The 24,299-nt window shown below is 39.6% G+C and overlaps 1 protein-coding gene across 1 annotated transcript in view; it reads right to left on the bottom strand.

Annotated features, from left to right (window-relative positions):
• Positions 1-24,299, bottom strand: part of ZNF277 (zinc finger protein 277) — a 602,005-nt gene that overhangs the window by 79,526 nt on the left and 498,180 nt on the right. The window contains exon 9 of the mRNA XM_086919306.1: positions 13,573-13,669. Within this exon, the coding sequence (XP_086775432.1) occupies positions 13,573-13,669 (97 nt within the window). The remainder of the gene's footprint in view (positions 1-13,572; positions 13,670-24,299) is intronic.

Here is a 24,299-nt window from a genome sequence, read left to right as displayed (position 1 = left end):
CTCGAGGAGCCCGAAGCATGGCCCGAGGCCGACTTGGAACCGGACCTCGACCTCCCTCTGGACCTTGATCTCTCTCTCGACCTCGACTTGGCCTTCGAAGCCGACCTCGACTTCGCCCTCGAAGCCGACCTTGACTTCGACCGCGACCGTTGTCTCGACTTCGAGCGCCTGGACACTGACCTCGAAGACCTTCCGGCTTCCCTTTCCTTCACCTTAGCAAGCAGAAGCTTCGCCTCCCGCTCACGCAAGGCTTTGGGGTTCATCTTGTCACAGGAACGACAGTTCTTGACATCGTGTCCCGAACCAAGACACCACAGACAGTCGGGATGCGGATCGGTGATCGACATCATCCGGGAGCAGGAACCACACTGTTTGAAACCTGTCTTCCTCGACGACATCTCCGGCGATGAAGCGAAATCCGATAGTGAAACAATAACTGCTAAACAGCGAATAGATACAAAAGTATCGCAGAAGATCCCAGAAACCGTTAGCGTCGACGACGCGGAAAAAAGGGAACTGACGTCATCACGCCGACGTGGGCCTTATGTGGAGTCGGTGGCGTCAGACGGAGTCGCGCGCGAAGCCGTGCTCCTATGACGTCGTCCACGCCGGCGTGCTACGAAGAATTTTCCGAACGTTGCTGACGCAAGGGGGATATTCACAAGGTGAGGAATCCACACGGCAGATGTATCTATCAGAAACCAACTGATGCCCAACATACAAGCAGACTACCCGATCAACACCTCTACTTCAATTCCTTAGGCCACATATTCATAAAATCTAGGTCTAAAGTTAGGGGGGTTTCTTCACAAATAACTTCAAGACTTAATTCACGAAGTTATGAGAATATGCCATCCAATGCAAGGACCTCCCCAAGCAGCACAGGTGACAGTGACAATCTGAGTATCTCGGCCTTTATAAAATTCCCTTCCTCTGGGATGAGCAGTGTAGGTCACAAGCAGAGTGCTGATAATAACACAATAACATCACACATAAAGCCAAACAATACGAAAATGGAACCAAATAAATGTTACCGGAATTTAAAATAATATTTCAGTTATATATAAAGGGACTTTGATGGGCATGTTTAATGCACAGCAACTTTGTCCTCATGCAGAAGCTTTAGCTCCCATTGCGTGTATGGGAGATTGACAACGGCAACACTCTAAATGGCCACTACCTCTTGGAGCTCCAAGCTTGCTGACTTCTCAATTCTCAAGATGCTACTTCATAAACACAAGAGTCCAACAGATTACAGATCTTTTTCGTTTTTCAAGGTTTAGAGCGCATGAGTTTTTATATTTTCCATTGTTCGTGACGGTGATCATGAGGTGTGTTTTAGGTATCAAATGATGAGATTTTAGATTTTCCATGGACAAAGAAAGTATAGACAATTATTTAGGAGCAGGGGAGTGCGGAACATTAAGCTGCCAGTTGCTGGGAACTGAAGGGTATCTTTCACCTCTTTAACAGCTGTTTCTTCCAGAAACATTCCTTATTCTTTTGGTAGATGGAGAAGAAGATGCACAACAATCTTTACTCTCAAAGACGATTAACTGGAGCCTCTGGCAGACAATGTGAAATACAATATAATCTAAAATGTTACCATACCTTCACTAGGTAGAGTCAAATTCCACTGGAAGTTTGGCTATACATCTATACCTTCCCTGACGGAGTGAATTCTGGGTATTCTAATGTCATCGCGCACGATAAGACGTTTACGGCGGCCATCTTTGTTAAGTTTGAGGCATTTTTAGCGTGAATTGTGAAGGCGTCCATGCCAGTAGGTAACAAAATAAAGAGGAATGAGAGATATCAGAGGTGGCTACAGCCAATCAGACGTGGGGGGCAGCGTGGGGTAAAAAATAATAAAAAATAAAAAAAGAAAGAAAGAAATGTACACTGACCTTTCGCCACACCAGGCCTGATCTGCTCCTGCGCCGTATTGCTCCTCTGCTCCCGGCATTGCAATCTCCACGAGGACAGAGGCAATCTCCATGAGCACAGGCTCCCAGACTCCCCAAGCAATCCCATTGCTGCTCTTAGGGTATTACTCCCAGCATGAGAGAAGCACTGGGATTGGGCAGAGAGGGCTGTTTTCACGCTCCAGCAAAGACTTGGAGCCTAGGTCTCTGAGCACTGATGATATCTCCAAGATACAGCCTGGTGATGTCAAAGTGTGCATGTCGGTTTCGCCATCTTAAGATGGCAGGCCAAACCGACATGCACACTTTCAGTGCCTACCACTCGCCCTACCCTGCAGTGTGACGCTAAAACATGGCCCCAACCCATACTCTGCGACTGGAAGTGAATAATAAAATGATAATTGTGGTATTCCATGACTTGATGTCATTTGGAATTAGTTTATGTCACCTGGAATTAGTTTATGTCACTTGGAATGTTTATCCTTGATTACCGAGTCAGTTGCTCAGAGGTCTTACTTGGGAGAATGTCATTTTCCTACTTGTGGTTGTTAAGCTGTTCTTCTGCTACAATAAATCTACTTGGAACCTAACTTCTGTGTGGTTGGAACTTACTACACATTTACTGGCGACGATTTGGAGGATTAGATTTAAGGAAGACGGCGTTCACACGTTTTTAAATGAAGAAAAGCCTGCAATCCATGAACAAATAAAGAAAAGCTCATTTGCGGTAATACTTTCGAGATTTTGCTAAGGAAGTGGTCCGCTATGGCTCTACAAATGTGAGTTTTGTTTTTTTTTCTCCTCGGAATTACTCTGGATTCGTGTTGAAATTGGTTTCCACGATGTTTGGACTGTTTTTTTCGTTTTTATCGACCGCACTTATCGAGCGGTGTTCGCCGTGATTGAATTGGATTTTTGCGAATTTAAGGATTGTTTGGCTGGATTGATGAATCGAATGTAAGCGGATGTGAGCTGAGCGTTTTTCGTAGAACTATTGACATTTAAAATGTAAGGAAGCTTACCACGAGCTTTTGAGTTCTGCCTCTGGAATTCGCTTTTCGCCTGATCTTGACGGAGTGAATTCTGGGTATTCTAACGTCATCGCGCACGATAAGACGTTTACGGCGGCCATCTTTGTTAAGTTTGAGGCATTTTTAGCGTGAATTGTGAAGATTTCATGACAGGAGAAGACATAGTGAGGGAAGAAGCATTTTAGGGATTTAAACATCGTTTGTGTCATCTTTTAACATATCCTGCTGCAAGTCAGTAACCACGGTGATTTGCACACCTATTTCAAGATTTTGAGTGGAAAATCCGATGTTGGCAAATCAATAACTACGGTGATTTGCACACCTATTTCTCTGTGATTTGCACACCAATACTGTTAATATTTTTTTTTTGAAGATTTATTTATTTATTTGTTTTTTTTTAAAATCTCTGCCAGTTTTAATTGCAAAATGTCGAATATAGCTGCACCTCCACATTTTCTTCAAATTGCAGGTGATCCTAACATAGAATGGGATCTTTGGTATCCCATGTTTATTGCGTACGTAGAAGTATTGGAAAAGGATGGTTGTTCTGCAAAAAGGAAACTAGCTCTTTTAAGACATTGTCTTGGGGGTGCTGGGATCAAAGAATTTGATAATTTACCACCTTTAAAGGATGCTGGTGACAAGGATGTATTTGATAAAGCCGCAAAGCAAATGAAAATTTGCTATGGTAGAAGAATAAATACTGTAATGGAGAGGTTCAAATTTTATTCTCGTGAACAGAAGGCTGATGAAACAATTGAGGATTATGTTGCAGCATTACGTTCTCTTGCTTGTTCTTGTTCTTTTGAAACTATATCTTATGAACAAGTTCTTAGGGATCAAATTATGATGAAGACTAAAAGCAAAAAGATCCAAGAAAGACTTTGGTTAGGAACGGAGACTACATTAGCTGCAGTGGTGAATATAGCAAAAGGTATAGAACATTCTGAATTATTTGTGTCAGAAATTAAAGGGAAAAATCAGAAGACACATGTACCCGAGACGGAGGTAGCTATCATTAAAAGTCAACCTACTTCGAGTGTTTCTAGTAGTAAAAGTAATTTCAAGAAGGAATATGTAAGGAATGCTAATGAAAACAGAAGTTTTGTGAAGAGGGGTACAATACTTTGCTATAGATGAGGGAGTTCCAACCATGTAGGCAATTACAGAGGTTGTCCTCCTTGGGACAAAATCTGTGTAAAGTGCAAGAGAAAAGGGCATTTTGGTAATGTATGTAAGTCAGGGCAGAAAATTAATTATATATCACCTGAAGAAGAGGAGGTTCTTAATAATTTGAATTGTATACTTTCTGTGGATGAATGTGTTCAAAGGAATTTTCCTTCATGTACAATTTTCATGGATGATAAACCCGTTGAAATTTTTGTTGATTCATGTGGGTGGTACACCATTATTGGCAAGAATATTTTTGAACAATTGTGGTGTCAAAGAGAATTATTAAGTCCGGATATATATCCTGGTGGGTACACTGGACAAAAGATTGCCCTAGAGGGATTTTTCTGGGCGAAGATATCTTTTAAGAATAGGGACATCAGAGCAAAGGTTTATGTCGCTACCAAAGGGGTATCTATTCTTGGTTGGCCTCACCAACGTGATTTAGGGATTAAATTGGATCCAAATGCAGATCCTCCGGTCTATGTTGATGAGTCTCGTTGTGAAAAGTCAAAAATTGACTCTATGGTGAATTTAACCCTGGACTCATCTAACAGTGTTAGTTTCACTAAGAAGGTTTTGGAGAAGTTTCCTGAAATCTTTAATGAGAAATTAGGGAAATATGTTGATTTCAAACACAAAATTATTTTGAATGATAATGCTGTCCCTGTTAGGCATAGAGTGAGAAATGTTCCTTTAGCTTATAGACCAAAATTAAAGGAAATGTTAGATGATTTGGTCAAAAGGAACATAATTGAACCAATTGAATCATCCCCTTGGGTTTCGCCCATTGTGCTATCACTTAAGAGCTCAGGTGATCTTCGTTTATGTGCGGATCTTCGCAGTCTTAATAAAGAAATTTGGATAGATCAACACCCCTTACCAAATATCCATGAGTTGATTGCTGCATTATCTGGGGCCACTGTGTTTTCTACCATTGACCTGGCTAGTGCTTACCACCAGGTGGAGTTGCACGATGACTCCAGAAAATTAACTGCATTTGTTACTCCAGAAGGCATGTTTCAATATTTGCGTATGCCTTTTGGTTTGGCGAGTGCGGCCTCTGTTTTCCAACGTTTAATGAAAGAGTTGTTGATGGAATGTTAAGGGGCTATAGCTTTCCAGGATGATATATTGATTTTTGGGAAGGATAGCAGTGAACATGATGAGAATTTAGTTTCTGTTTTGGAAAAAGTAAGGTCTAAGGGTCTTACTTTGAAACTTACTAAATGCAAGTTTAGGCAGGATAAAGTGGAGTATTTAGGCCATGAAATATCGAAGGATGGTATCAAACCTAAGGTTAACCATGTGCAGAGTATTGTTAATGCTCCAACACCCAAATCAAAAGAACAGTTGCTTTCCTTTTTAGGTCGGACTGAATTTTATGGAAAATTTTTAGGAAATTATTCAGACATTGTACATCCATTGAGGACTTTACTAAAAAAAATGCAAAATTTGAGTGGGGCAAGGAACAACAGGAATCTTTTGAAATTTTGAAATGCTAAATTGTTGAGGCTCCATTTTTGAGGCCATACTCGGTGGGTAAGGAGTGCATTGTTTATGTTGATGCAAGTAACATTGGTCTAGGTGCCGTATTAATGCAGAAAGATAGGTCTGGTGAGTTTGTTGTGTCGTATGCTTTTAGAGCTTTACGTGATGCTGAAAAGAATTACTCAACAATTGAAAGAGAGTTACTTGCCTGTACTTGGGCATCTCAACACTTTAGACAGTTTTTGTGGGGAACTAAATTTTCTTTGAGAACTGATCACAAACCTTTAATCACTATGTTGTCTGCAGGTGGTGGAAGAGTACTTACTGCTCGTTTAGCAAGGTTGGCAGCCAAATTACAGGAATACCGTTGTGAGGTTGTGTATGTTCCAGGACGCTTGAATGTTCATGCGGATTGCATGTCACATTTTCCTGCGAGTGTGGCTGTTGGTAAAAATGTTGAATGTGATGTTGCATACTCTTTTGCGGATGTGATTGTGATTTTAAGTCAAGAGGGTTCTCTGGTTTTGTCAGAGAAGGATTGGTTAGAAGCTATGAACAATGATGAAGTTTTGAACTTGGTTAAGCAGTTCTTGACTAATGGTTGGCCTGAAGAGAGGAAACTTTCTGGTGAATTGGCGTCATTTTACAAAGTCAGAGATGAATTAATGTTGAGTCAGGATATTATTGTGAGGTCTGATAAAATTATTCCTCCATTGAAGCTCAGGGAAACTATTTGTAAGTTGGCACATGAGGGACACATGGGTATGTCTACAACTAAAAGGAGGATTAGGGAACATTACTGGTGGCCTGGGGTTGATTCTATGGTGGATAATTGGGTAAGGAATTGTTCTCCTTGTTTGTTGAGTGACAGGACTGTGAAGAATGTTACTGTTGAGATGACTCCTATTGAGTACGCCAATGGTCCTTGGCAGAGAGTGGGAATTGACATCATTGGACCTTTTAATTATCAATCTGGAAAAGAGTTGTTTGCTTTGGTTTTAATTGACTACTTCTCAAAATGGCCGGAATTGAAAATTGTAGAGAGAACTTCTTCTGAGAATGTGATTGAATTTCTTGATGAAATATTTTCAAGGGAAGGTTTACCAGAGGAACTTATTTCGGACAATGGTCCGCAGTTCATCAGTAAAGAATTTGAAGATTTTCTTAGTAAATTTGGAATTGTACATAAAAGAACCTCAAATTATTTTCCACAAGCAAATGGCCAAGTCGAGAGGTTTAACAGGGTCATCAAGGAATCTTGTCAGCTAGCTGTGAAGAGTGGTTTGAAGTGGAAGAAAGCTCATCAAGCGACCTTGTTAACTTATCGTTTGTCTCCTAATTCTGTGACTGGTTTGTCTCCGTTTGAGTTGTTACGTGGCAGGAAACCAGGTTCTCGACTTTTACCTTGGTGGTTAAAAAGTAATTCTTCTTATGAGGTGGACTTTAAAGAGTTGAAAGATAAAATTGGAAAATATCAGGAAAGGATGGTTCAACATATTTCTAAGAAGAAGTATAATGTTGGCAAATTAAAAATCGGTGATTTTGTACGTGTGAAATTGGGCGGATTATTACATAGGAGGGTATCTAAATGGTCTGATCCTGTTAAGGTAATTGAGGTTTTTAGCAAAGCTGTCAGAGTGGAAGGTGGGAAAATATGGAATTTGATAAGAATCTCCTTATGCAAGACTACTGTTGTTCCTTTCACTCAAAAGATCATTTTGCCAGAAAAGAATGTATTGGATCATAATTCTGACGGCTTTTCTGGCACACATGAGGTATATGACAATCTAGAAAATAAGTTTGTAAATAATTCTGATGTCGTGATCAATTCTGATGTTAGGTCAGATGCTTGTGTTGAAGTTGATAATCATTCATCGAATGTAGATTGTGAAGAAATTTCCTTAAGACGTAGCGAACGTGTAAAATGTGTTCCTTCAAAGTTTAAAGACTATGTTAGAGTTTAACTTATCGCTAATTTATTTTCTTTTTGTTTTCTCTTCGTTTTTTTTTTGTTTTGTTGGTTTTTTTTTTAAAAGGGGGGAGGTGTGTGGTATTCCATTACTTGATGTCATTTGGAATTAGTTTATGTCACCTGGAATTAGTTTATGTCACTTGGAATGTTTATCCTTGATTACCGAGTCAGTTGCTCAGAGGTCTTACTTGGGAGAATGTCATTTTCCTACTTGTGGTTGTTAAGCTGTTCTTCTGCTACAATAAATCTACTTGGAACCTAACTTCTGTGTGGTTGGAACTTACTACAATAATAAAATAGTTTTACTGTCATTTTATTTTACTGCTATCTGTTGCCTTTCAGCTGTTGGGCGATGTTCTTTTGCCAGAGCGAAGGAGCCTCCCCTGTGAAAGATTTTCTCCTGAAGTGAAGTCATGTCAAAAAATGATTTGAATCTGACAGATCCAAGTCTGGCAAAACCATTGAGACATGTTTTTCAGAAAGAAAGCACGCAAGGGCAACCAACATGCATAGGTCGACAGAGAATGAGTGAACACGTGAAAAGGAGAGAAATTGTCCTCAGTAGGGGTCTCATCATGTTGCTTGTCTAGATTAGATTTTTGCGTAAAGTGACCAAGCCTATTTAATGCAGCTATATGTGGATGCCGGTTATTTCAGTGATGGTTGCTTTTAGATTGTGTGTTTCTAAGCAGAGAAGCTCATTTGAAAGTAATACATGCCAGGTGCTCTATCAATTCGGGATTGGACAATGAGTGAAGTCCATATGGTGGCTGGAGAAGTTAGGCAAGTATTCTACTAATTGTTCGGAATATCTAGAAATCTAAATATACTGAGAGTCTGAAATATTAAGGTCGGATTAAGAAAGTTGGTGGCTTTTGACTTGCAAATGGTGAGAAGAGCTGATGAAGAAATAGTAGGACTGTCTTCCAATAAAAACTCTCAAGTCAGTTCTGGTTAAGGGCTGCTCTGCTGCTAACAAGTCAAAAGATGTCGCTGGTATACCACTGACTTTTTTCCTTCAGGTTAACAGGAAGACTTACTGAACACAGAGTTCACAGGAGATCCGGAAAGCGATTTAAATTTCAACATCCAGATCAGGCAAACATGGTAGAAGGACTATAGGTTGTACCTGCAACTACCGCCTGTGATGCTTCTACAGTGTAGCTTTAATGTAAACCCATAGGATGTGCTCAATGATTATAGTGAATGCCCATACAAATGTAAACAAATGTATAAAAGTGACAGGGGTCCTTATATAAAGAGGGGCGAGAAACATGTAGAATGGTTAGAAGAATCATTTGCAATCCCAGAGGGGATCCAAACATCACTTGTACTAAGCCAGGGGTATGTACAATTTAATTCCAACTTCCCACAAAACCTAGTCAAAGTGCAGAGATAGATTTACACCAGGCTAGAATTTTGTATTGTTTACTAGGTGCTCCGATTTACAGCGAACTACGTCACAGAGAAATAGATTTTCTCAAAGTCACAATGTTTGATCAAGTGTGGAAGCAGGGATTAATACTCTACATTTCTAGTGTTGCTATTAAAAAATGAGCATTGCAGACCTCGTCTGATACCATAGGAAAAGAACGGGCAATTCTCAGGAGAACTATTACTGACAAAGGACGAAGCATGATAACATAACTTGAGAAAAACTGTACTTGAAGCAAGTTCAGTACTACTGATTGAAACCATCAAAGTGGCAAACCAGAAGCCAAAATAGGAACTGTTAAATCATGTCAAACCGATTTTTGCTGGTTCACAATTAAATATGTATTTACACTTTAACTACTGGGCCGTTCAATTGCATGACATGAAGTAGTAGCAGTGAAGGTTGTGACAGACAAGGGAAACTAACCGGAAATGTATTCCTTATGTACTGTGCAACAAACATGCTTAGCCTTTCTGCTATCTGACCAGAAGTTCCACGCCTCAGGGGCACAATCCTTTTGGTGATGAGCTCCAATTACATTCATGATATACTCGGGTTGCATAGACCACAATGAACGACTTGGAATGTTATCCACTAGTTGGAACATTATATTAATTCTGTGGATAGACACTTACCATGTCACATAGTACTTTATCAGACATTATCCTCAACACGTGGGTGGTAAAGTTACGGCAACTTACTGAAGACTACTGTCAGAGGCTTCAATGAGCTTGCATGCCATATATTCGGATAGACACGAGTAAAAAGTGAAACATTATTTCAACATTATTGTAAAATGTATGTTAAAATCATTCAAATAAACTAAAATAAATGCATGGGTCATTCCTTTTTGTCTGCAGTAGACATCTATTGGTCAAACTCTAAAATAGTCACAAGTAAAAAAAAAACAGAACTGCTTTAATGTATTTTATTAGCATGTACATCATGTATAGACTACTGATGAACAATGCTCATAGTTCATGTAATTCTAATGTTTGTCTTCCAAAAACAATCGACTAATAACTTAAAGAGTCTGAGAAACGAATGCGAAAAGGAGGACCCGACCTTGAGGGCATTCAAGTGACTCAATGAACCAAGCTACTCTCAAAACACACAGGAATTACATTTGTTAGTGTTACATGTTGTCAAGTCACCCCACTAATGGAAAGAATAATGATGGAGATGGGTAGGCTGCAAGCTCCTCCTAGAATAACAATGACAAGCTGTCTTGGCAACTGCTGGGGCAATCCGTTCTCAGATGTAACCAGATGCAATTAATCTTCACAGCAAACAGTACTGAATTATGCACTGCTTGCCTTCAAGAACTTATAGGAAATGTCTTCCATGAAGTCAGAATATTGTTTTGTGTCATCTATGATATTTTGCAATAGTATAAATACATTGTGTCATTAGTGAGAGTTCTAATGCATTTAAACCTTTATGGAATGTGTATTATCATGCAAGTGATACAGGAATCCTTGGAGGTTGTGTTTGTCGACGTCATAGCATGACTACAAAGAAATACTTCCCAATTTCATTTCATGTAATCTTTATTTCGGCTCATTCGGCCATAAAAGATGCATAAGCAACAACAATACATTTTGCACAGCGGATACAACATACCAATGGAAAGCAGAAAATATACAATTCATCAAATAGTACAATGAAATATCCAGATTAAAATAGGCATAATAACTAAAAAAAAACAGATGTTTTTACAAATACCACCACTAGCCAGGATCAGGGCAACCTAACTTACATGCAATTTACGCCCATTTAATGTCTACAGATCAAGAGCCAAATTTTTACGGGTATAACTAGCACTCAATAGGAATCTGCTGACACAAAACACTGTAAGGCGTCCAGTGTCTGTTTTAACAATCCTATATGCTTCCAGGTATGATCGTATACCTAAGGCTTTACACAAGGGTTTAATCCATTTTCTCCTCGCTAGTTCGTAGACAGTACAGAAGAACAATATGTGGCTGTCATCCTCTCTTTGGTTTAATTGACATCATGTACAATTTGCACTTTTTGGTTGCCCTGTGGACTTATCCCATCTCGCTAGTACTGAATTTGTTTTAAGTATACCATATCTAAATTTTAAGTACAGGCTTTTTGCTAGGGGTGGTTGAATCTCATTTAAAAAGTCTTCAAAAAGTGGAGAGTCCTTAAAATCAAGAAAGCTATGTGCAATGGATCCACATGAGTAATCATTTTGGTAATTGTGTGTTATATAAAACCAAAATCTTGCCCTGACCAGAATCGTACATCTTTGTCTCAAACACGCTGGATCGTCCCAGAAGTGGGCAAGGCCTATCCGATGAAACCAATTTTTAACATGCTTAAGCCAAGGGTTGGTAGTATAAACATCAAGGTTCTTAACTTCTAAGATTCCTTGTCTATAATCTACAAGTTCGAGAGTACTCCAGAGTCTGACCCAGAACAAGAGTGGCCTAAGTAATGCAATGTGGTCTGTTCTTTTCATGTTTAAGTCCATAAATAATGGTACAAGTGGAGTACATTTGAGCAATCTCAAAAGCCTTCTATAAAAGATGTTTTCACTAATCGTAAAGATGTTACCTGCATTTATACCCCAGATTTCTGCTCCATATAAAGCACCAGATTGGGCCTTAAATTTAAAAACTTCTAGTGCTTGTGAAATGGACTTACTTAGACTTGCCCCATGACGCTTTATAATAGGTAAAGTACTCTGATTGAATATAGTTTTGCTTTTTTCAATTTGTGTTCTCCATGAGGTTGTTGAAGCTAGGGAAACACCCAAATACGAGAAGTTTGAAACCAGTTCAAGCCTTTGGCTATTTAGAAAGAATTGCCCTTTAAATGATTTGTGGGGATTTATGGACTACATTTGTTTTTTTTCGTATTTATTTCTAGTCCTTTTGAATCGCAGTACATTTTAAAGGAGTTTAGAAGTGTTTGTAGACCCATGGGCGTTTGCGAAATCAGGATTGTGTCGTCCGCAAATAGGAGTGAGGGGACCCTCACACCATTCAGTTTTGGGGAATCATTATTGCATTTATCTAAGTATTCTGGGATGTCGTTGACGAATAAGGAAAAAAGTGTAGGGGCCAACACACATCCTTGGCGAACTCCCCGTCTGATAGGTATGGGTTCTGTTAGTTCCCCTTTCGGGCCCCAACGTACACTTGCAAAGTTATTATCATGTAATCGTCTAATCTGCTGGAGTATACAAGTTGGTAAACCCAGTGCAAGCAAACAATCCCATAAACGATCCCGCAAAACTAAATCAAAAGCTGCCCTAAGGTCAACAAAAGCTACATAAATGTTTCCTTTTAATAAAAAAACATATTTCCAACAAATGCAACAAAACCTAAAAACTTGGTCTATCTTACTTGTGTTCCGTCTAAAGCCTGCTTGGAACTTTGTAAAGATCTCATTCTCATCGATCCACAAGTCCATTTGATTTAAAAGATGCCTTGAAAAGATTTTTTGTAAAATGTCTAGAAGACAAATAGGACGATAGTTAGAAGGATCATATCTATCTCCCTTCTTAAAAACGAAGATAATTTCTGCTCCCCGCCAGCTATCTGGTAAATTCCCTCCGGCAACTAATATATTAAAAAGCTTATTTATGTATGGCGCCCATACACTGATCTCATGCTTGTACAGGTCCCCAGGTATTTTATCTAGGCCTGGGGCTTTACTGTTTTTCACAGCAGTTATTACTCACTCTGTTTCCTCAAGACTGAACTCTATAGTGTTTGTGGGTGGGACCAACCATGGACTGTTTCCATCAGCTATCACCTAACTACCTGGTGCTTCATACAAGTGGGTAAAATAGTTGACCCAAGTTTGTTCATCAATAAACACATCATCCGGTGACCTTTCTCCAATTTTCTCATTAGCAACTAGTTTCCAGAAACCCACATTGTCCTTCGCTTTGACAGCTATTAGCATGTTCTCCAAACATTCCTCATCCCAGTTAATACTAGCCTTTTTCTGCACCCTCCTGTATTCTTGCCTTAGGGTCCTGATTACATGTGGTTTTTTGCTCTTAATTGCCTCTAGGAGTGAACCCTTACAGTTTCGACATTCCTTATTGTGCCAGGGTTTAGTGCCAATGGAGCTAGTTTTTTGCAGCCTTTTTTTATTTGGCATTTTCGACACGAATGGTACTAAGGCTTTAAAAAATTCAAAGTGCAGGTCAGTAAAAACCTTACCCTCTACTGGTTGGAGCAGATATTTGGCAAAAGTATCTGCAAGAAGTAGGTAAATGCTGGATAATGCCTCTTTATTACTCAATAAGCTAGCCCGTTTAAGGGAACGCCTATTGTTGCTCATTAAGGGGCCATCAGTTGTTGGGTTATCCAACATGCTATAATCCATCGGTCTCCTAGTACTAGGGACTAATCTATAGTCCATTGACAGGTGCAGTGGCCGAAGGTCACTTTCATACCTAGGGTCAATTGCAAAGTCAGATAGGAAAGACCAAATGTCGAAAGATACCAAAATATAGTCAATCCTTTGTTAGACATGCATTGAGAATTTTAAGTTGAACCTTACCTTCATGTGCATAAGCAGTTTGTCTGTTGTTTCCGCTTGCTTTTCACAAAAAAGACAGACTGCTCTGGCAGGATGTTCTTCCCAATCGGACCAGTCACTATAAAATGAATACAGCCAGATTCATTATGTTAAAATAAATGATGCATTAGTTTTATGAATTTCCTTTAAGATGCCTACTCTGCCCCTCACCCCTCACAAAAAAGGCATATGCAAATTCATTCTCTAACATAGGTTGGTTACTAACACAACTGGTTCATCAATAATTGGCTTCACACCCACGGGAAGACCTTACCATTCTGCACTATCCAAATTAATAAACCGTCACCTTTGCCCCCTTTTTTAACTACGTCTTGAAACTATTAGCAGGCCTCTAATTACTCCGGCCTTACAACCTCCTCTTATTTTCCAGTGATATCAAAAGCTCACACACCTGTCCTGAGATGATCTCAAATGTTTGAGATCAAAACGCCCTTGACCTCGTAATTATATAAACTCCTGCTTTTATTGAATACATTCATTAATAGGAGTTCAATGTTATGCTTTTTAAGAGTTGTAGAGCACCTTCTTTTTTCACTTATTTGTGAGTACTGATCATCAAAAAAAACAAAAAGAATATATTGACTTAAGAATATTTTTGATACGCTGCAATGAATAAATGAATTTCACTATACACAACAAATATTTGGAGGTTGTTTTACTTTATACTTATTCAGCTTCCATTAGATTATATATTATAGAGTCCAGAATTAAAACGTACGGAATCTATTATTAATTCTCTTTCCTTTCCCTTAAAATGAACTTGCACAGGACCAATAGCCCAATTGAACAATTGTTCACCAAACATATCCATACACCCCAGGTTCTCCAATTGTGGGGAATGTGTGAAAAACACACATAAGTTTTCAGTAGCATCAGAGATGTGGATAGGAAGTTATTGTCCTTATCCTTATATTGTGCGGTGCCAACCACCCAGACTTAGCCAGCCAAGTATAAACTTCTTCATCAATAGGCATCTTATGCTAGATGCCAGGTATTCCCATGAAGTTAATTGCAGGTTTTTAGTTTTTAATGGTGAAGCATGGAGTCAGCACAGTAAGACAAGAGAAAGCAGAGTTATTAAGACTGCAAACTGACCTAGGGAGGAGTTTATGTACAGGGCTAATTGCAAAACAATCTATGGACTCAATCATTTAAGAGAACAGCTAATACAAAGGTTTTTACAAACCTCATCAGAAAGAAAAAATGGAATATGTGCTGTTGTCATTACAAACATACAAGACGAGTAGAACTACATCCTATCTGGTTCAAAACACTTTAGACATCGTAGCTCTTAATCTAGCGGAACACAGTAAAACGAGTGACTAACACACAACAGCATTGGAAAATGGTTTTACACCCTCCAAACAAGAATTAGAACATACCCAGCGTAGTATTCAAGTACTAGAGAATATTTGCTATTATTTTTTCACCTTAAAGAATATACTGCCTTTAGGCAGTACCTTTGAAATATCAAACAATGTCCCAATACATGCAGCTTAAGAATACTATTGAAAGTTTGTTGTGATATGGCAGGGTGACCCTGGATTGCATCTGGTGAGCAAAGCCGAAAAGATAATTAGGCAAACCTTCCGAGCACCTCCACTGATATGCTGATGTATGTCTTTCAGTGAAAAACTGTGCTTGTTCTTTGATGTAAAATTTACTCTAGAACTCAATCTGTTGCACTAGACTTGTCGTTAAACCTGCTTTTATAATTTTCTTTCAACTCAAAAATACTTACCTGTCCTTCTTTGGGAAACAAATACACCCCCATTATAATGATCATGTTCTTGAGTCCCAAAGTTTCAAATGATATGTTGACAGTTGATGGCACCCAGTGTGGTAGTCTCACAGTCTGCATATTCTGCATATTGTCTCTGTGTTTTCCACTCTACCAAGGCATCACATTCTTATACTTGCTATCTACCTGCCTCCTTAAATCAGATCCCAACGTACTTAAAATACCGTAACCACCTATTCTCTTAAAAGCTTTTGAAACATTTTTAACATGAGATTATGAGCTTGTTGATGAAACGGTTATATCAGAACAATAAAACTGCAGGTGTACGCAGGTGGAGAAGTGTGGCTCAGGGGTTAGAGGCGGCAGACCCGGAAGCTGAGATCGGCCCTGGACCAGGGTTCAATTCCCCGCCTCGGTGGGTCTTGGGCTAAAAATTCCACGGACTCGATAATTCTCGCTCTGGTGCCTTCTCGACTCACGGGTTCACACTCTGCGACTCTGGGCAATAGCTTGCTTAATCTCCACAACGGCCCCTCGCGGCGGGATGCCTGGCTTTCACCTTGTGGATACCCTGCCGGGGTTATCTCACAGGGGAATACCAGGACGGGTTCCCTAAGCAAGCGCCGGGAAACCCTTTGTGGGTAGCTGTGCGCTATATAAGTTCAAATACATTTACATTTACATTTACGGAGAAACTCAAAAGTGACCTATTTTCTTTATGTTAGAATCTATCTCAAAGGAGTTTAATGCTTCTGGGGTATCGAAATGTGCTATGGAATGTAACACTATTATCCTCATAGCTCCTGATAAGATCCACTAATTATATTGCAAGTTATTTAGATTAACAGCTTAATGCACAATGATTATTGTAAAATTCTGAGCTGAAATAATAGGCATTTTAAATGTGCAAACTGCAACAGGCAATCATAGCTATCTGTACAGGCAATCGAAATATTAAGAATCAAGTTTCTTTTAACTAGTAGTGAACCTAGTATTGCTGAAATGTGCACAACATAATATAGAAGCTTGACCTTAAAATGACATGTTTACAAATATTCATCTTGAATACGAAATGTTTCAGTTTAACAAATGTATTACTTTTCATAAGCGACATTATATTTGCAAATGACAAGAACTTGTCTGACATAATGCTTGAATAGAAGTATTTTAAATAATAATTCATGTTCTGTTAAATGGAATCCATTAACTAACAGCGACTTTGCAGGTTGATGTTTTTCATCTTTAGTACAGTTCATTGTTCACCCTGCGTTCAATGTCTACGGGAACTAAAGCTTATGTTTTCAGAACTTATCTACTCGAGAACGTCTGTAGCGGACTTTGAGATAAAACTTTGCAAGCCGCATGTTACTCCATGGGAAAGAAAGAGGTGAACCTGTTTACAGACGAATGCTGCCATTCGATAGATCCAGAGGGGGAGAAGCCTGCTAAAATGTCTGCAGCATGTTTTCATGTCTTTTATAATAGTTTCAATGTTTTTCCCAGACCCATTCCTTTGTCCCTTGCTGGCAGTTGCTGATAATGCTGCTCATGTTCATCCTTACTTTATTTTGATGCTTTATTTTTAGAATGCTACTGCATGTTCATTTGCTCGTATTATTGAGACTCCGTGGAGTTTCATGAACTACACTTTATGGGAAGTTCTGCTGCTTTAATTAACTTTGAGATCTATGCGCTTTAAATCTCACTCTTTTGTGTTTGTGTGGACATTGCATTGGGATTTTTTAAAAGAAATTCAATAAAATAACAATTCTGAAGTTTACGGAACAGAATTTAAATACTGAATTGAAATTGTTTACTTTGCAATTTTGCCAGAATAATGAAATGCCATAAAGAACTTAAAAGTTTTCTGAAGGGTGATGTTACAATCCAGGTACGAGAGGGGAAAGAGGCACCTCCTGGGGGTACGCCTTCACATTATATGACTTTTGCATTGGGATAACATACATGTTTATGGCTTTGACAATGGGTGTAAGAACACTGAAAAGGAAGGGGCATCATGAGTTCCAAAATATGGTAGCTTCGAGACTATAACTGAGAGATTGAAAGAACATTTGCACACAGTGAAATTGCCCCCTAGACCTACACAATATGAAACTTAGAATATGTGGGGAAAAGTTGCCCAAGAGAACGAAAGGGAAAAATATCAGAGAAGAACAAAGAGACCATGTGCAATTATGCAGCTGCTTGATGGGATGAAGAACAGCAGAGATGGAGGAATACCAAAGTTGAAGGCATTAGATCGTATCTACCTATTTCTGCAGAAATGCCAGAGAAAGTGAAGAAAAAGACCTAGGTAAAAGATAAAGAAGAAAAAGAATAAGGAAATGATCAGATGGTGATTCAAGCGAGATATTTTGGGAGTGTTGGCTTCACAGCCCTGCCTTATGCAACATCAACTAATACTGAGAGTGGTGCCACAACGAACAATACAATAGCCACTGCCCCTGTAGAACCTATAGCAGTGCAAATTGAGGGATCCCTGCAAATTCTACAGATTGCCCCACCAAAAGCTGCCCATAACAGACTGTTCCTCCACCTGTGGTAAATACTGCTGTGCCTGGTTCGGTACAAGTGCTGCAACCAGTAATTGTACAGACAGTGCTTAGACTAGTTGTAAATGACCCAATAAACGTTAATTTGCCATCAGATCGCTCAAGGGGCTGTGGGAGGATTACCTACAACATGATTTATTTGGAATTCTCATAATTCACAGATTGTTGTATGGAAACCACCTCAGACAGTTCAAGCATTTAGAGATGGCGGAAGACTTGTTTTCACAACATCATTAACCACCAGGGAAACAAATTAGTTTGAAGATGGAATTTTTCCACAATGGTTTGAAGAAGCTGCACTGATTCCAAAAACAGAGAGCACAGTGCAACAAACTAGCCCAGAACCTGAAAAGGAGAGACCATTGAATATTTCTAAATTAAAAGTTGAACTGGAAGAAATAATTAGGGGATGTTTAGAATTACAACATTTAAAACTATCAAGAGAAATAATTGATTTATCTATGTAAAGAAATTACAAGACAAGCGCCAATTACACATGATAAATTGGCTCAGAAATATGAGGTAGACCTTTCTAAAAGTTTTCCTTTACAGAAATGTTACAGGGTTCAATTAGATGCTCAGACAATTGAAACAATGTGTTCCTCAGGAATGTGGTTGCACATTACAGAATTAATAGAATGAATTTGCAAATGGAGTGAAACAGAAAAAATTGAAATCAAATGGGCAAGGACATATGAAAAGAAAAGTAAACAACCTGAGTTAGCAGGGGAAAAGAATCAACAAAATACGGAAGGAGGTTCAGCTTATCCACTGAGAGAAATAGCGCGAGCAGAATATTCACATGCACCCTGGAGAAGAGAAGACCTTGCAGCTTTTAAACACAACTTTTCAAAATCGAGAGAGAAATCTGTGCAGTGGTACACACAAGTTGATCGATTTGTGAAAATTTCAAAGGTATTGTTGATTGATTTCGAATACATTTTTTGATATTGTGGTACCAAGTAATTTGTGTAAGACTGCTGTACAATGGCGACGTGAAAAGCCAGCATGAATGGCACACACTAATGCAGCTATAAAGAACTATAAAACAGTGATTACTTTCCTGAAAGGCAGAGTGTCTCCAAAACACAAGAAACAAAATAATCAGTTCACAAGTACTGTTAGTAGGTGTGACAGTTGTTCCAGCAACACTGTGGAAGAGAATACTCTTATGAGAAAAACATGGGGATTTTTGCATCACAGTTTGTTTTAGGATTGAGACCAGAGATCAGTTTGCATAGAAACCAAAGTAAAATCTGCTGGCAGATTAAATCACTTGATGAGATCCTGAGGTATGTGAAATATTAGTGATGAACAAGAAATAAAACAGAAAAAGATTAATGAGAAATTCATGTTGGCTTAGACAAAATTTGTTCAGGAAAGTTTTCAGAATCCTTCTTTTGCAGGAAATCAAGGTGGTATGCAAGGTGTTGTTGGTCTACAAAAAGGTTTTCAGGGAAATCCAGGAGGTTTATGTGTTCCATAAGGGAGAGGTAGAGTTGTTCCAATTGATCCAGGTTCAGGAATGGAGGTTGCAGCATTGAGAAAAATGAGTGACTGTCACATCTGCCATAGGGTCGGGCATTGGAAGATGTAGTGTAGATTCAATCCTGATAATGCAAATGGAAATGAAAAAGGAAAAATGCAGAAGGGGGTGCAGATCCAAAACAAACAGTAAAACAGATGATGGTGCCAATGCAAAAACAAGTTCCGATGATGCAGGCCCCACAAGCTCCACTGGTCGCACAGAATATGGGAAACCCAAGATTTAATTTGAACCAGATGCCAAAAGGAAACACAAATCCTTTTCTAAAAGTGAATCAAAATACAATCCAGTGATTCCCTAACTTAAATCAGAATGCCTTTCAGCAATATCCTGTTTTTGATTATCATGGCTCAGGTTCTGACAAGTTCCAATGAAGGTGTTTGAGGGGGGAGGAAGATTGCATGCTTGGTGCAGTATAGGTGGTAGACTAGAGTGGTCCATTCATAGAAGGTGAAGTGAATGGCTACCCCATATCATTTCTCAATATACTGGTGCTACCAGATCCACTGTTAAAACGGTGGAAGTCCCAGACCTACCCCTCTCAGGAAAGAAGATCCATGTTTTAGGAGTCTATAATAAACTGAATACTAATCTAGTTTCCGAGAAGGCTCTGATTAAAATAGAATCATTTGAGGAAAGTCAAAAGTTTGTTGTTTGTGACACAAGTCAAGTAATTCTGTTGGGAAGGGATTTATTGTGGAAGTCTAATTGCGCAATCTATTTCACACCAGATGGTGTGGAGTTTCAAACTCATGATGAAGATGTGGAGCAGGGGTCTCCAAACCGGTCCTGAAGGGCCGGATCCATGTCAGATTTTTGGGATATCCCCATTGGGATACATGTAGTAATTTTAAAAATCTGGCATGGATCCGGCCCTCCAGGACCGTTTTGGAGACCCCTGATGTGGAGTTTAAAATGGCTCAACCGAAGACAGCTGTTGGACTGTTTCCATAAATGACAACTGAAGAATTACCCACTGAGTTGAGGGAAACAATGTATCCAGAAGCACAAGATCTCACAGGGAAAGACATTGGACTGATTAAAAGTGTAGAATCAGTATGAGTTACTATAAAGGGAAATGCATTGTATCCAAGAACACCACCATTCCACCTGACCCTAGAAACAATTGGAGGAATTACTCCTGTAATAGAAGACATGATATTTTGAGGGAATTGATTGGGAGTCCATGTAACTCTCCAATCACGCATTTGCAAAAGCTAAAGAATAGCCAAAGATCTTAGAAGGATTAACAAAATAGTTGTCCCACGTTGTCCTGTGGTACTGAATCCAGCCACTATATCATTCCAAATTCCATGTACTGCAGAATGGTTTCCTGTCATTGATCTTTGTCAAGCTTTCTTCTCAGAACCATTGCGTGAAGATAGCTAGCTCCTATTTTCATTTATTTTCCAGCAGAGAGTTTTGGCACGGTGCGGAGTCCCAAAAGGGTATTCAGTGAGCCCATCAATCTTTAACCAGATCTTGAAAAAGAATCTGGAGTTACTACGAATGCCATACAGTTCAGTACATGTACAATATATAAATGATCTGTTGGTGGCTTCAGAGACTCAGGAAGCTTATGAACAAGATTTAATTGCCTAGTTGAACCTCTTAGCCGAAAATGGACATAAAGTGTCACCAGGTAAACTGTAGCTCTGTCAAAAAGAAGTTCAATATCTGGGACACATATTGAGCTCCTCACCCACGCACACAAGGCACTCCCCAACACCGGACCAACGCACCTCAACAGACGACTCAGCTTCTACACCCCCACCGACCTTGCCCTCGCCACAATTTCCTGCTTCCGAAGAGCGATGTCCGGCGGCAGATCGTTCTCCCACCTCACCGCCAAGACCTGGAACACACCCCCCATCCACCTACGGCAGGCCCAAGACCTGCTGACCTTCAGAAAACTTCCCAAGACCTGGCTTTTCGAGCAGTAGCAGCATTCCCCACCCCAGCGCCTTGAGACCCTCACGGGTGAGTAGTGCGCTTTACAAATGATATGATTGATTGATTGAGAAGGAAGCTAGGAAGGTGGCACCAGAGAGTTGGAGCAATTTATTAGATGCATCCACCTCAAACTCAGAAAGAAGTCAGGATGTTGACTGGAAATGGTTAACTATTGTAGACAGTGGATAGCAAATGTTTCCCTAGTGGCAAAGCCTTTACTGAGGCTGACACATAAATCTGCGTCTGATCCGATTCCTTAGGACAATGACTGTTTGAAAGCCTTCCTAGAGCTGAAAGAAAAACTCTGTTGTGCCCTAGCACTAGGAATGCCATATTACAGGAAATAATTTACTTTATTTTATAACCCTCGGTGCTAACACAGACACAAAGTGATTCACGGAAAACAAGTGTCTTACTTTTCAACTACTCTTGACCTAGTTGCCGCGGACTGCCAGGACTGCCCAGATGCCTTAAAGCGGTTGCAGAGGTGAGCACTAGTCTGGAAAAGAGTGAGAGCATAGTGATGGGATATCCCTTAACTGTAATGTTTCCTCACTCTGTGGAGCTTCAATTGACAGGAACAAAAAACCCAATACATTACCCATACTAGACTCAGGAAGTACGAGCAGAGAATTCTGGCGTCTGATAATATAATTTTGAAACTCTGTCAAACTGCAAACCCACCAACTTTAATGCCCATAAATTACACTGTTTGTGATGAAATTGAACATGTGTCAAAGATCTATGCACAAAGCCTAGACTTGAGATTAAGGATAAACACCTTATTGAGCCTGATAATGTAATTTTTGTAGCTTCCTCATGTCTGAGAAATAATGAAGGTACACTGAGAGCAGCTTACTCTGTGTGTAAAATACATTATGTTGTTGAAGCTTCATGGCTTCAAGGGGTTACCTCAGCACAAGTTGCAGAATTGATTGCCATTACCAGAGCATGCAGACTAACTATATTTACAGATTTTCAGCAGTACAGCATTGCTGTTGTCCACAATTTTGGGCAATTATTGTCACAAAGAGGTTTCATGACCACTTCAGGTACCCTGATTAGAAATAGGGTGCAAGTGAGAAATGCATTGGAATCTATGCAATTACCTGCAGAAATTGCTGTTGTTTAATGTGCAGCCCATCAAAATGGGAATGGCCACATTCGCATGGGGAAATAGGTATGCAAATTCAGCAGCACAATATTGTGCGCGCTTGCCTGCACATTTAATGGAAATTTCACATGTGAATTTGAGACACTTCATTCTCTATGTTGATGAAAGTAACAGACACTTAAAAAGAAGTAAAAAGTGTACAAGAAAATATTTCAGAAGCAGAACAACAAAGTTGGATCATAGCAGGTTGTGAGAAAAATGCAAATGACATATGGATGTCAGGTGATGGGAGACCAGTGTTACCTGGTAGTTTGCTAAGCCCAAGGTCACAATACTTTCATAGATAAACACATTTAGGGAGGGATCCCATGGTAATACTATTTAGGCATAACTGATTAAATCCCAGGTTCAGATTGCTAGCAGAAGAAGTGAGTAATCTGTCAACAATGGACGGAGGGAAAAGAACACGTTCTCCGAGTCACATAGTAAGATCAATTGGTCCGTTCAAAATAATGCAGATGTTCTTCAACAAAATCCATGTTTGCAACAGGCTAAGATATGTCCTGGTCATAGTATGTGTGAAGAAATTACAATCTCACAGTAGCAAAACTGTTATTACGAGAATTAATCTTTAGGTAAAATGCCAATTCAGCTGGAATCAGATGGCGGACCCACGTTAACAATGCGGTCCTAAAGATGCACAACACACAGTGTTACAGATTGAACAAAGACTACATTGCAGCTATCACTCTGAGGTTCAGGTATGGTTGAACAGATGAAGGGGACTATCAAGTCTTGAAAAGCAAAAGGTTGTGGTTCAAATTCATTGTAATGTCCAGATGCTTTACCTTTGGAGCTGATGAGTATTCAAAGTATCTCTGATAGGAGTTCTGGACTATCTCCCGTGATATTCTGATGGGCCATGCAATGACGCTGCCTGCTGCACCTGTAAATTAACTTTTCAATATGGCAGATGATATGATACTCAATTTCGGCAAAGTATGGGCTCATGTGGTCCGTTCTGTTACTTACTAGGTTGCAGCTGCCACAAAAGATCCACATCAAGAAAAGTGTCACAACCTCAATCCTGTTGATTGGTACATGACCAAGAAGCACGCTCAGAAGACTTGTCTGGAACCGAGATGAAAAGGCCCCTTCCAGGTCATCTTAGTGACTAATAAATTTTAAATTGGGTGCACCCCTCACACACCAAGAAAGTGAGAAATCCAGAGGAAGTAATTGTCTTCTTTGATCTTGAACAAAGAGCACTGGTGACTGCACTACCACTAACTGAGAGACCACAAAAAGCAGTGTTACTGAGATCACAACAGCAGCAACAAGAAGAAAGGGGTGAAGATTTTCAGACTGTAACATCAAACCAAGTGCCTGTTGTTTCACAAAGTGGCACTGAAGTCTAATGTAATAGAAGCAGATTAAGAGACATGACAAAGACAGCATCAGTACCAGTCAGAAGATCCAGGTGAAGCACCAAGTACTAAACAGAGAAGAGTCACCCAAGAAGTTGAAAGGCCCCAAGCTGTGATCAATAAAGACTGAAAAAGAGCATTTTGGGTTCCAGAGACAAGTGGTGAATGTGATACGGAAGGAAATCAACAAAAGCTGAGAAGATCGAAAAGAGCAAGAGGGTCTTGTCGGAGGTATACCGCACCTGAGTGGTCCTACTACGTGGACAAGTTACTGAATCTCAAAATATATTAATATTGCGATGTGAAATCGGAACTATCTGAACATACGTGACAT

The sequence above is a fragment of the Lissotriton vulgaris genome, chromosome 1_1 (genome assembly GCF_964263255.1).
Source record: "Lissotriton vulgaris chromosome 1_1, aLisVul1.2, whole genome shotgun sequence".
Lineage (NCBI taxonomy): Eukaryota > Metazoa > Chordata > Amphibia > Caudata > Salamandridae > Lissotriton > Lissotriton vulgaris.
The sequence above is the reverse complement of the archived record's forward strand: the minus strand, read 5'-3'. Positions and strand labels throughout refer to the sequence as shown.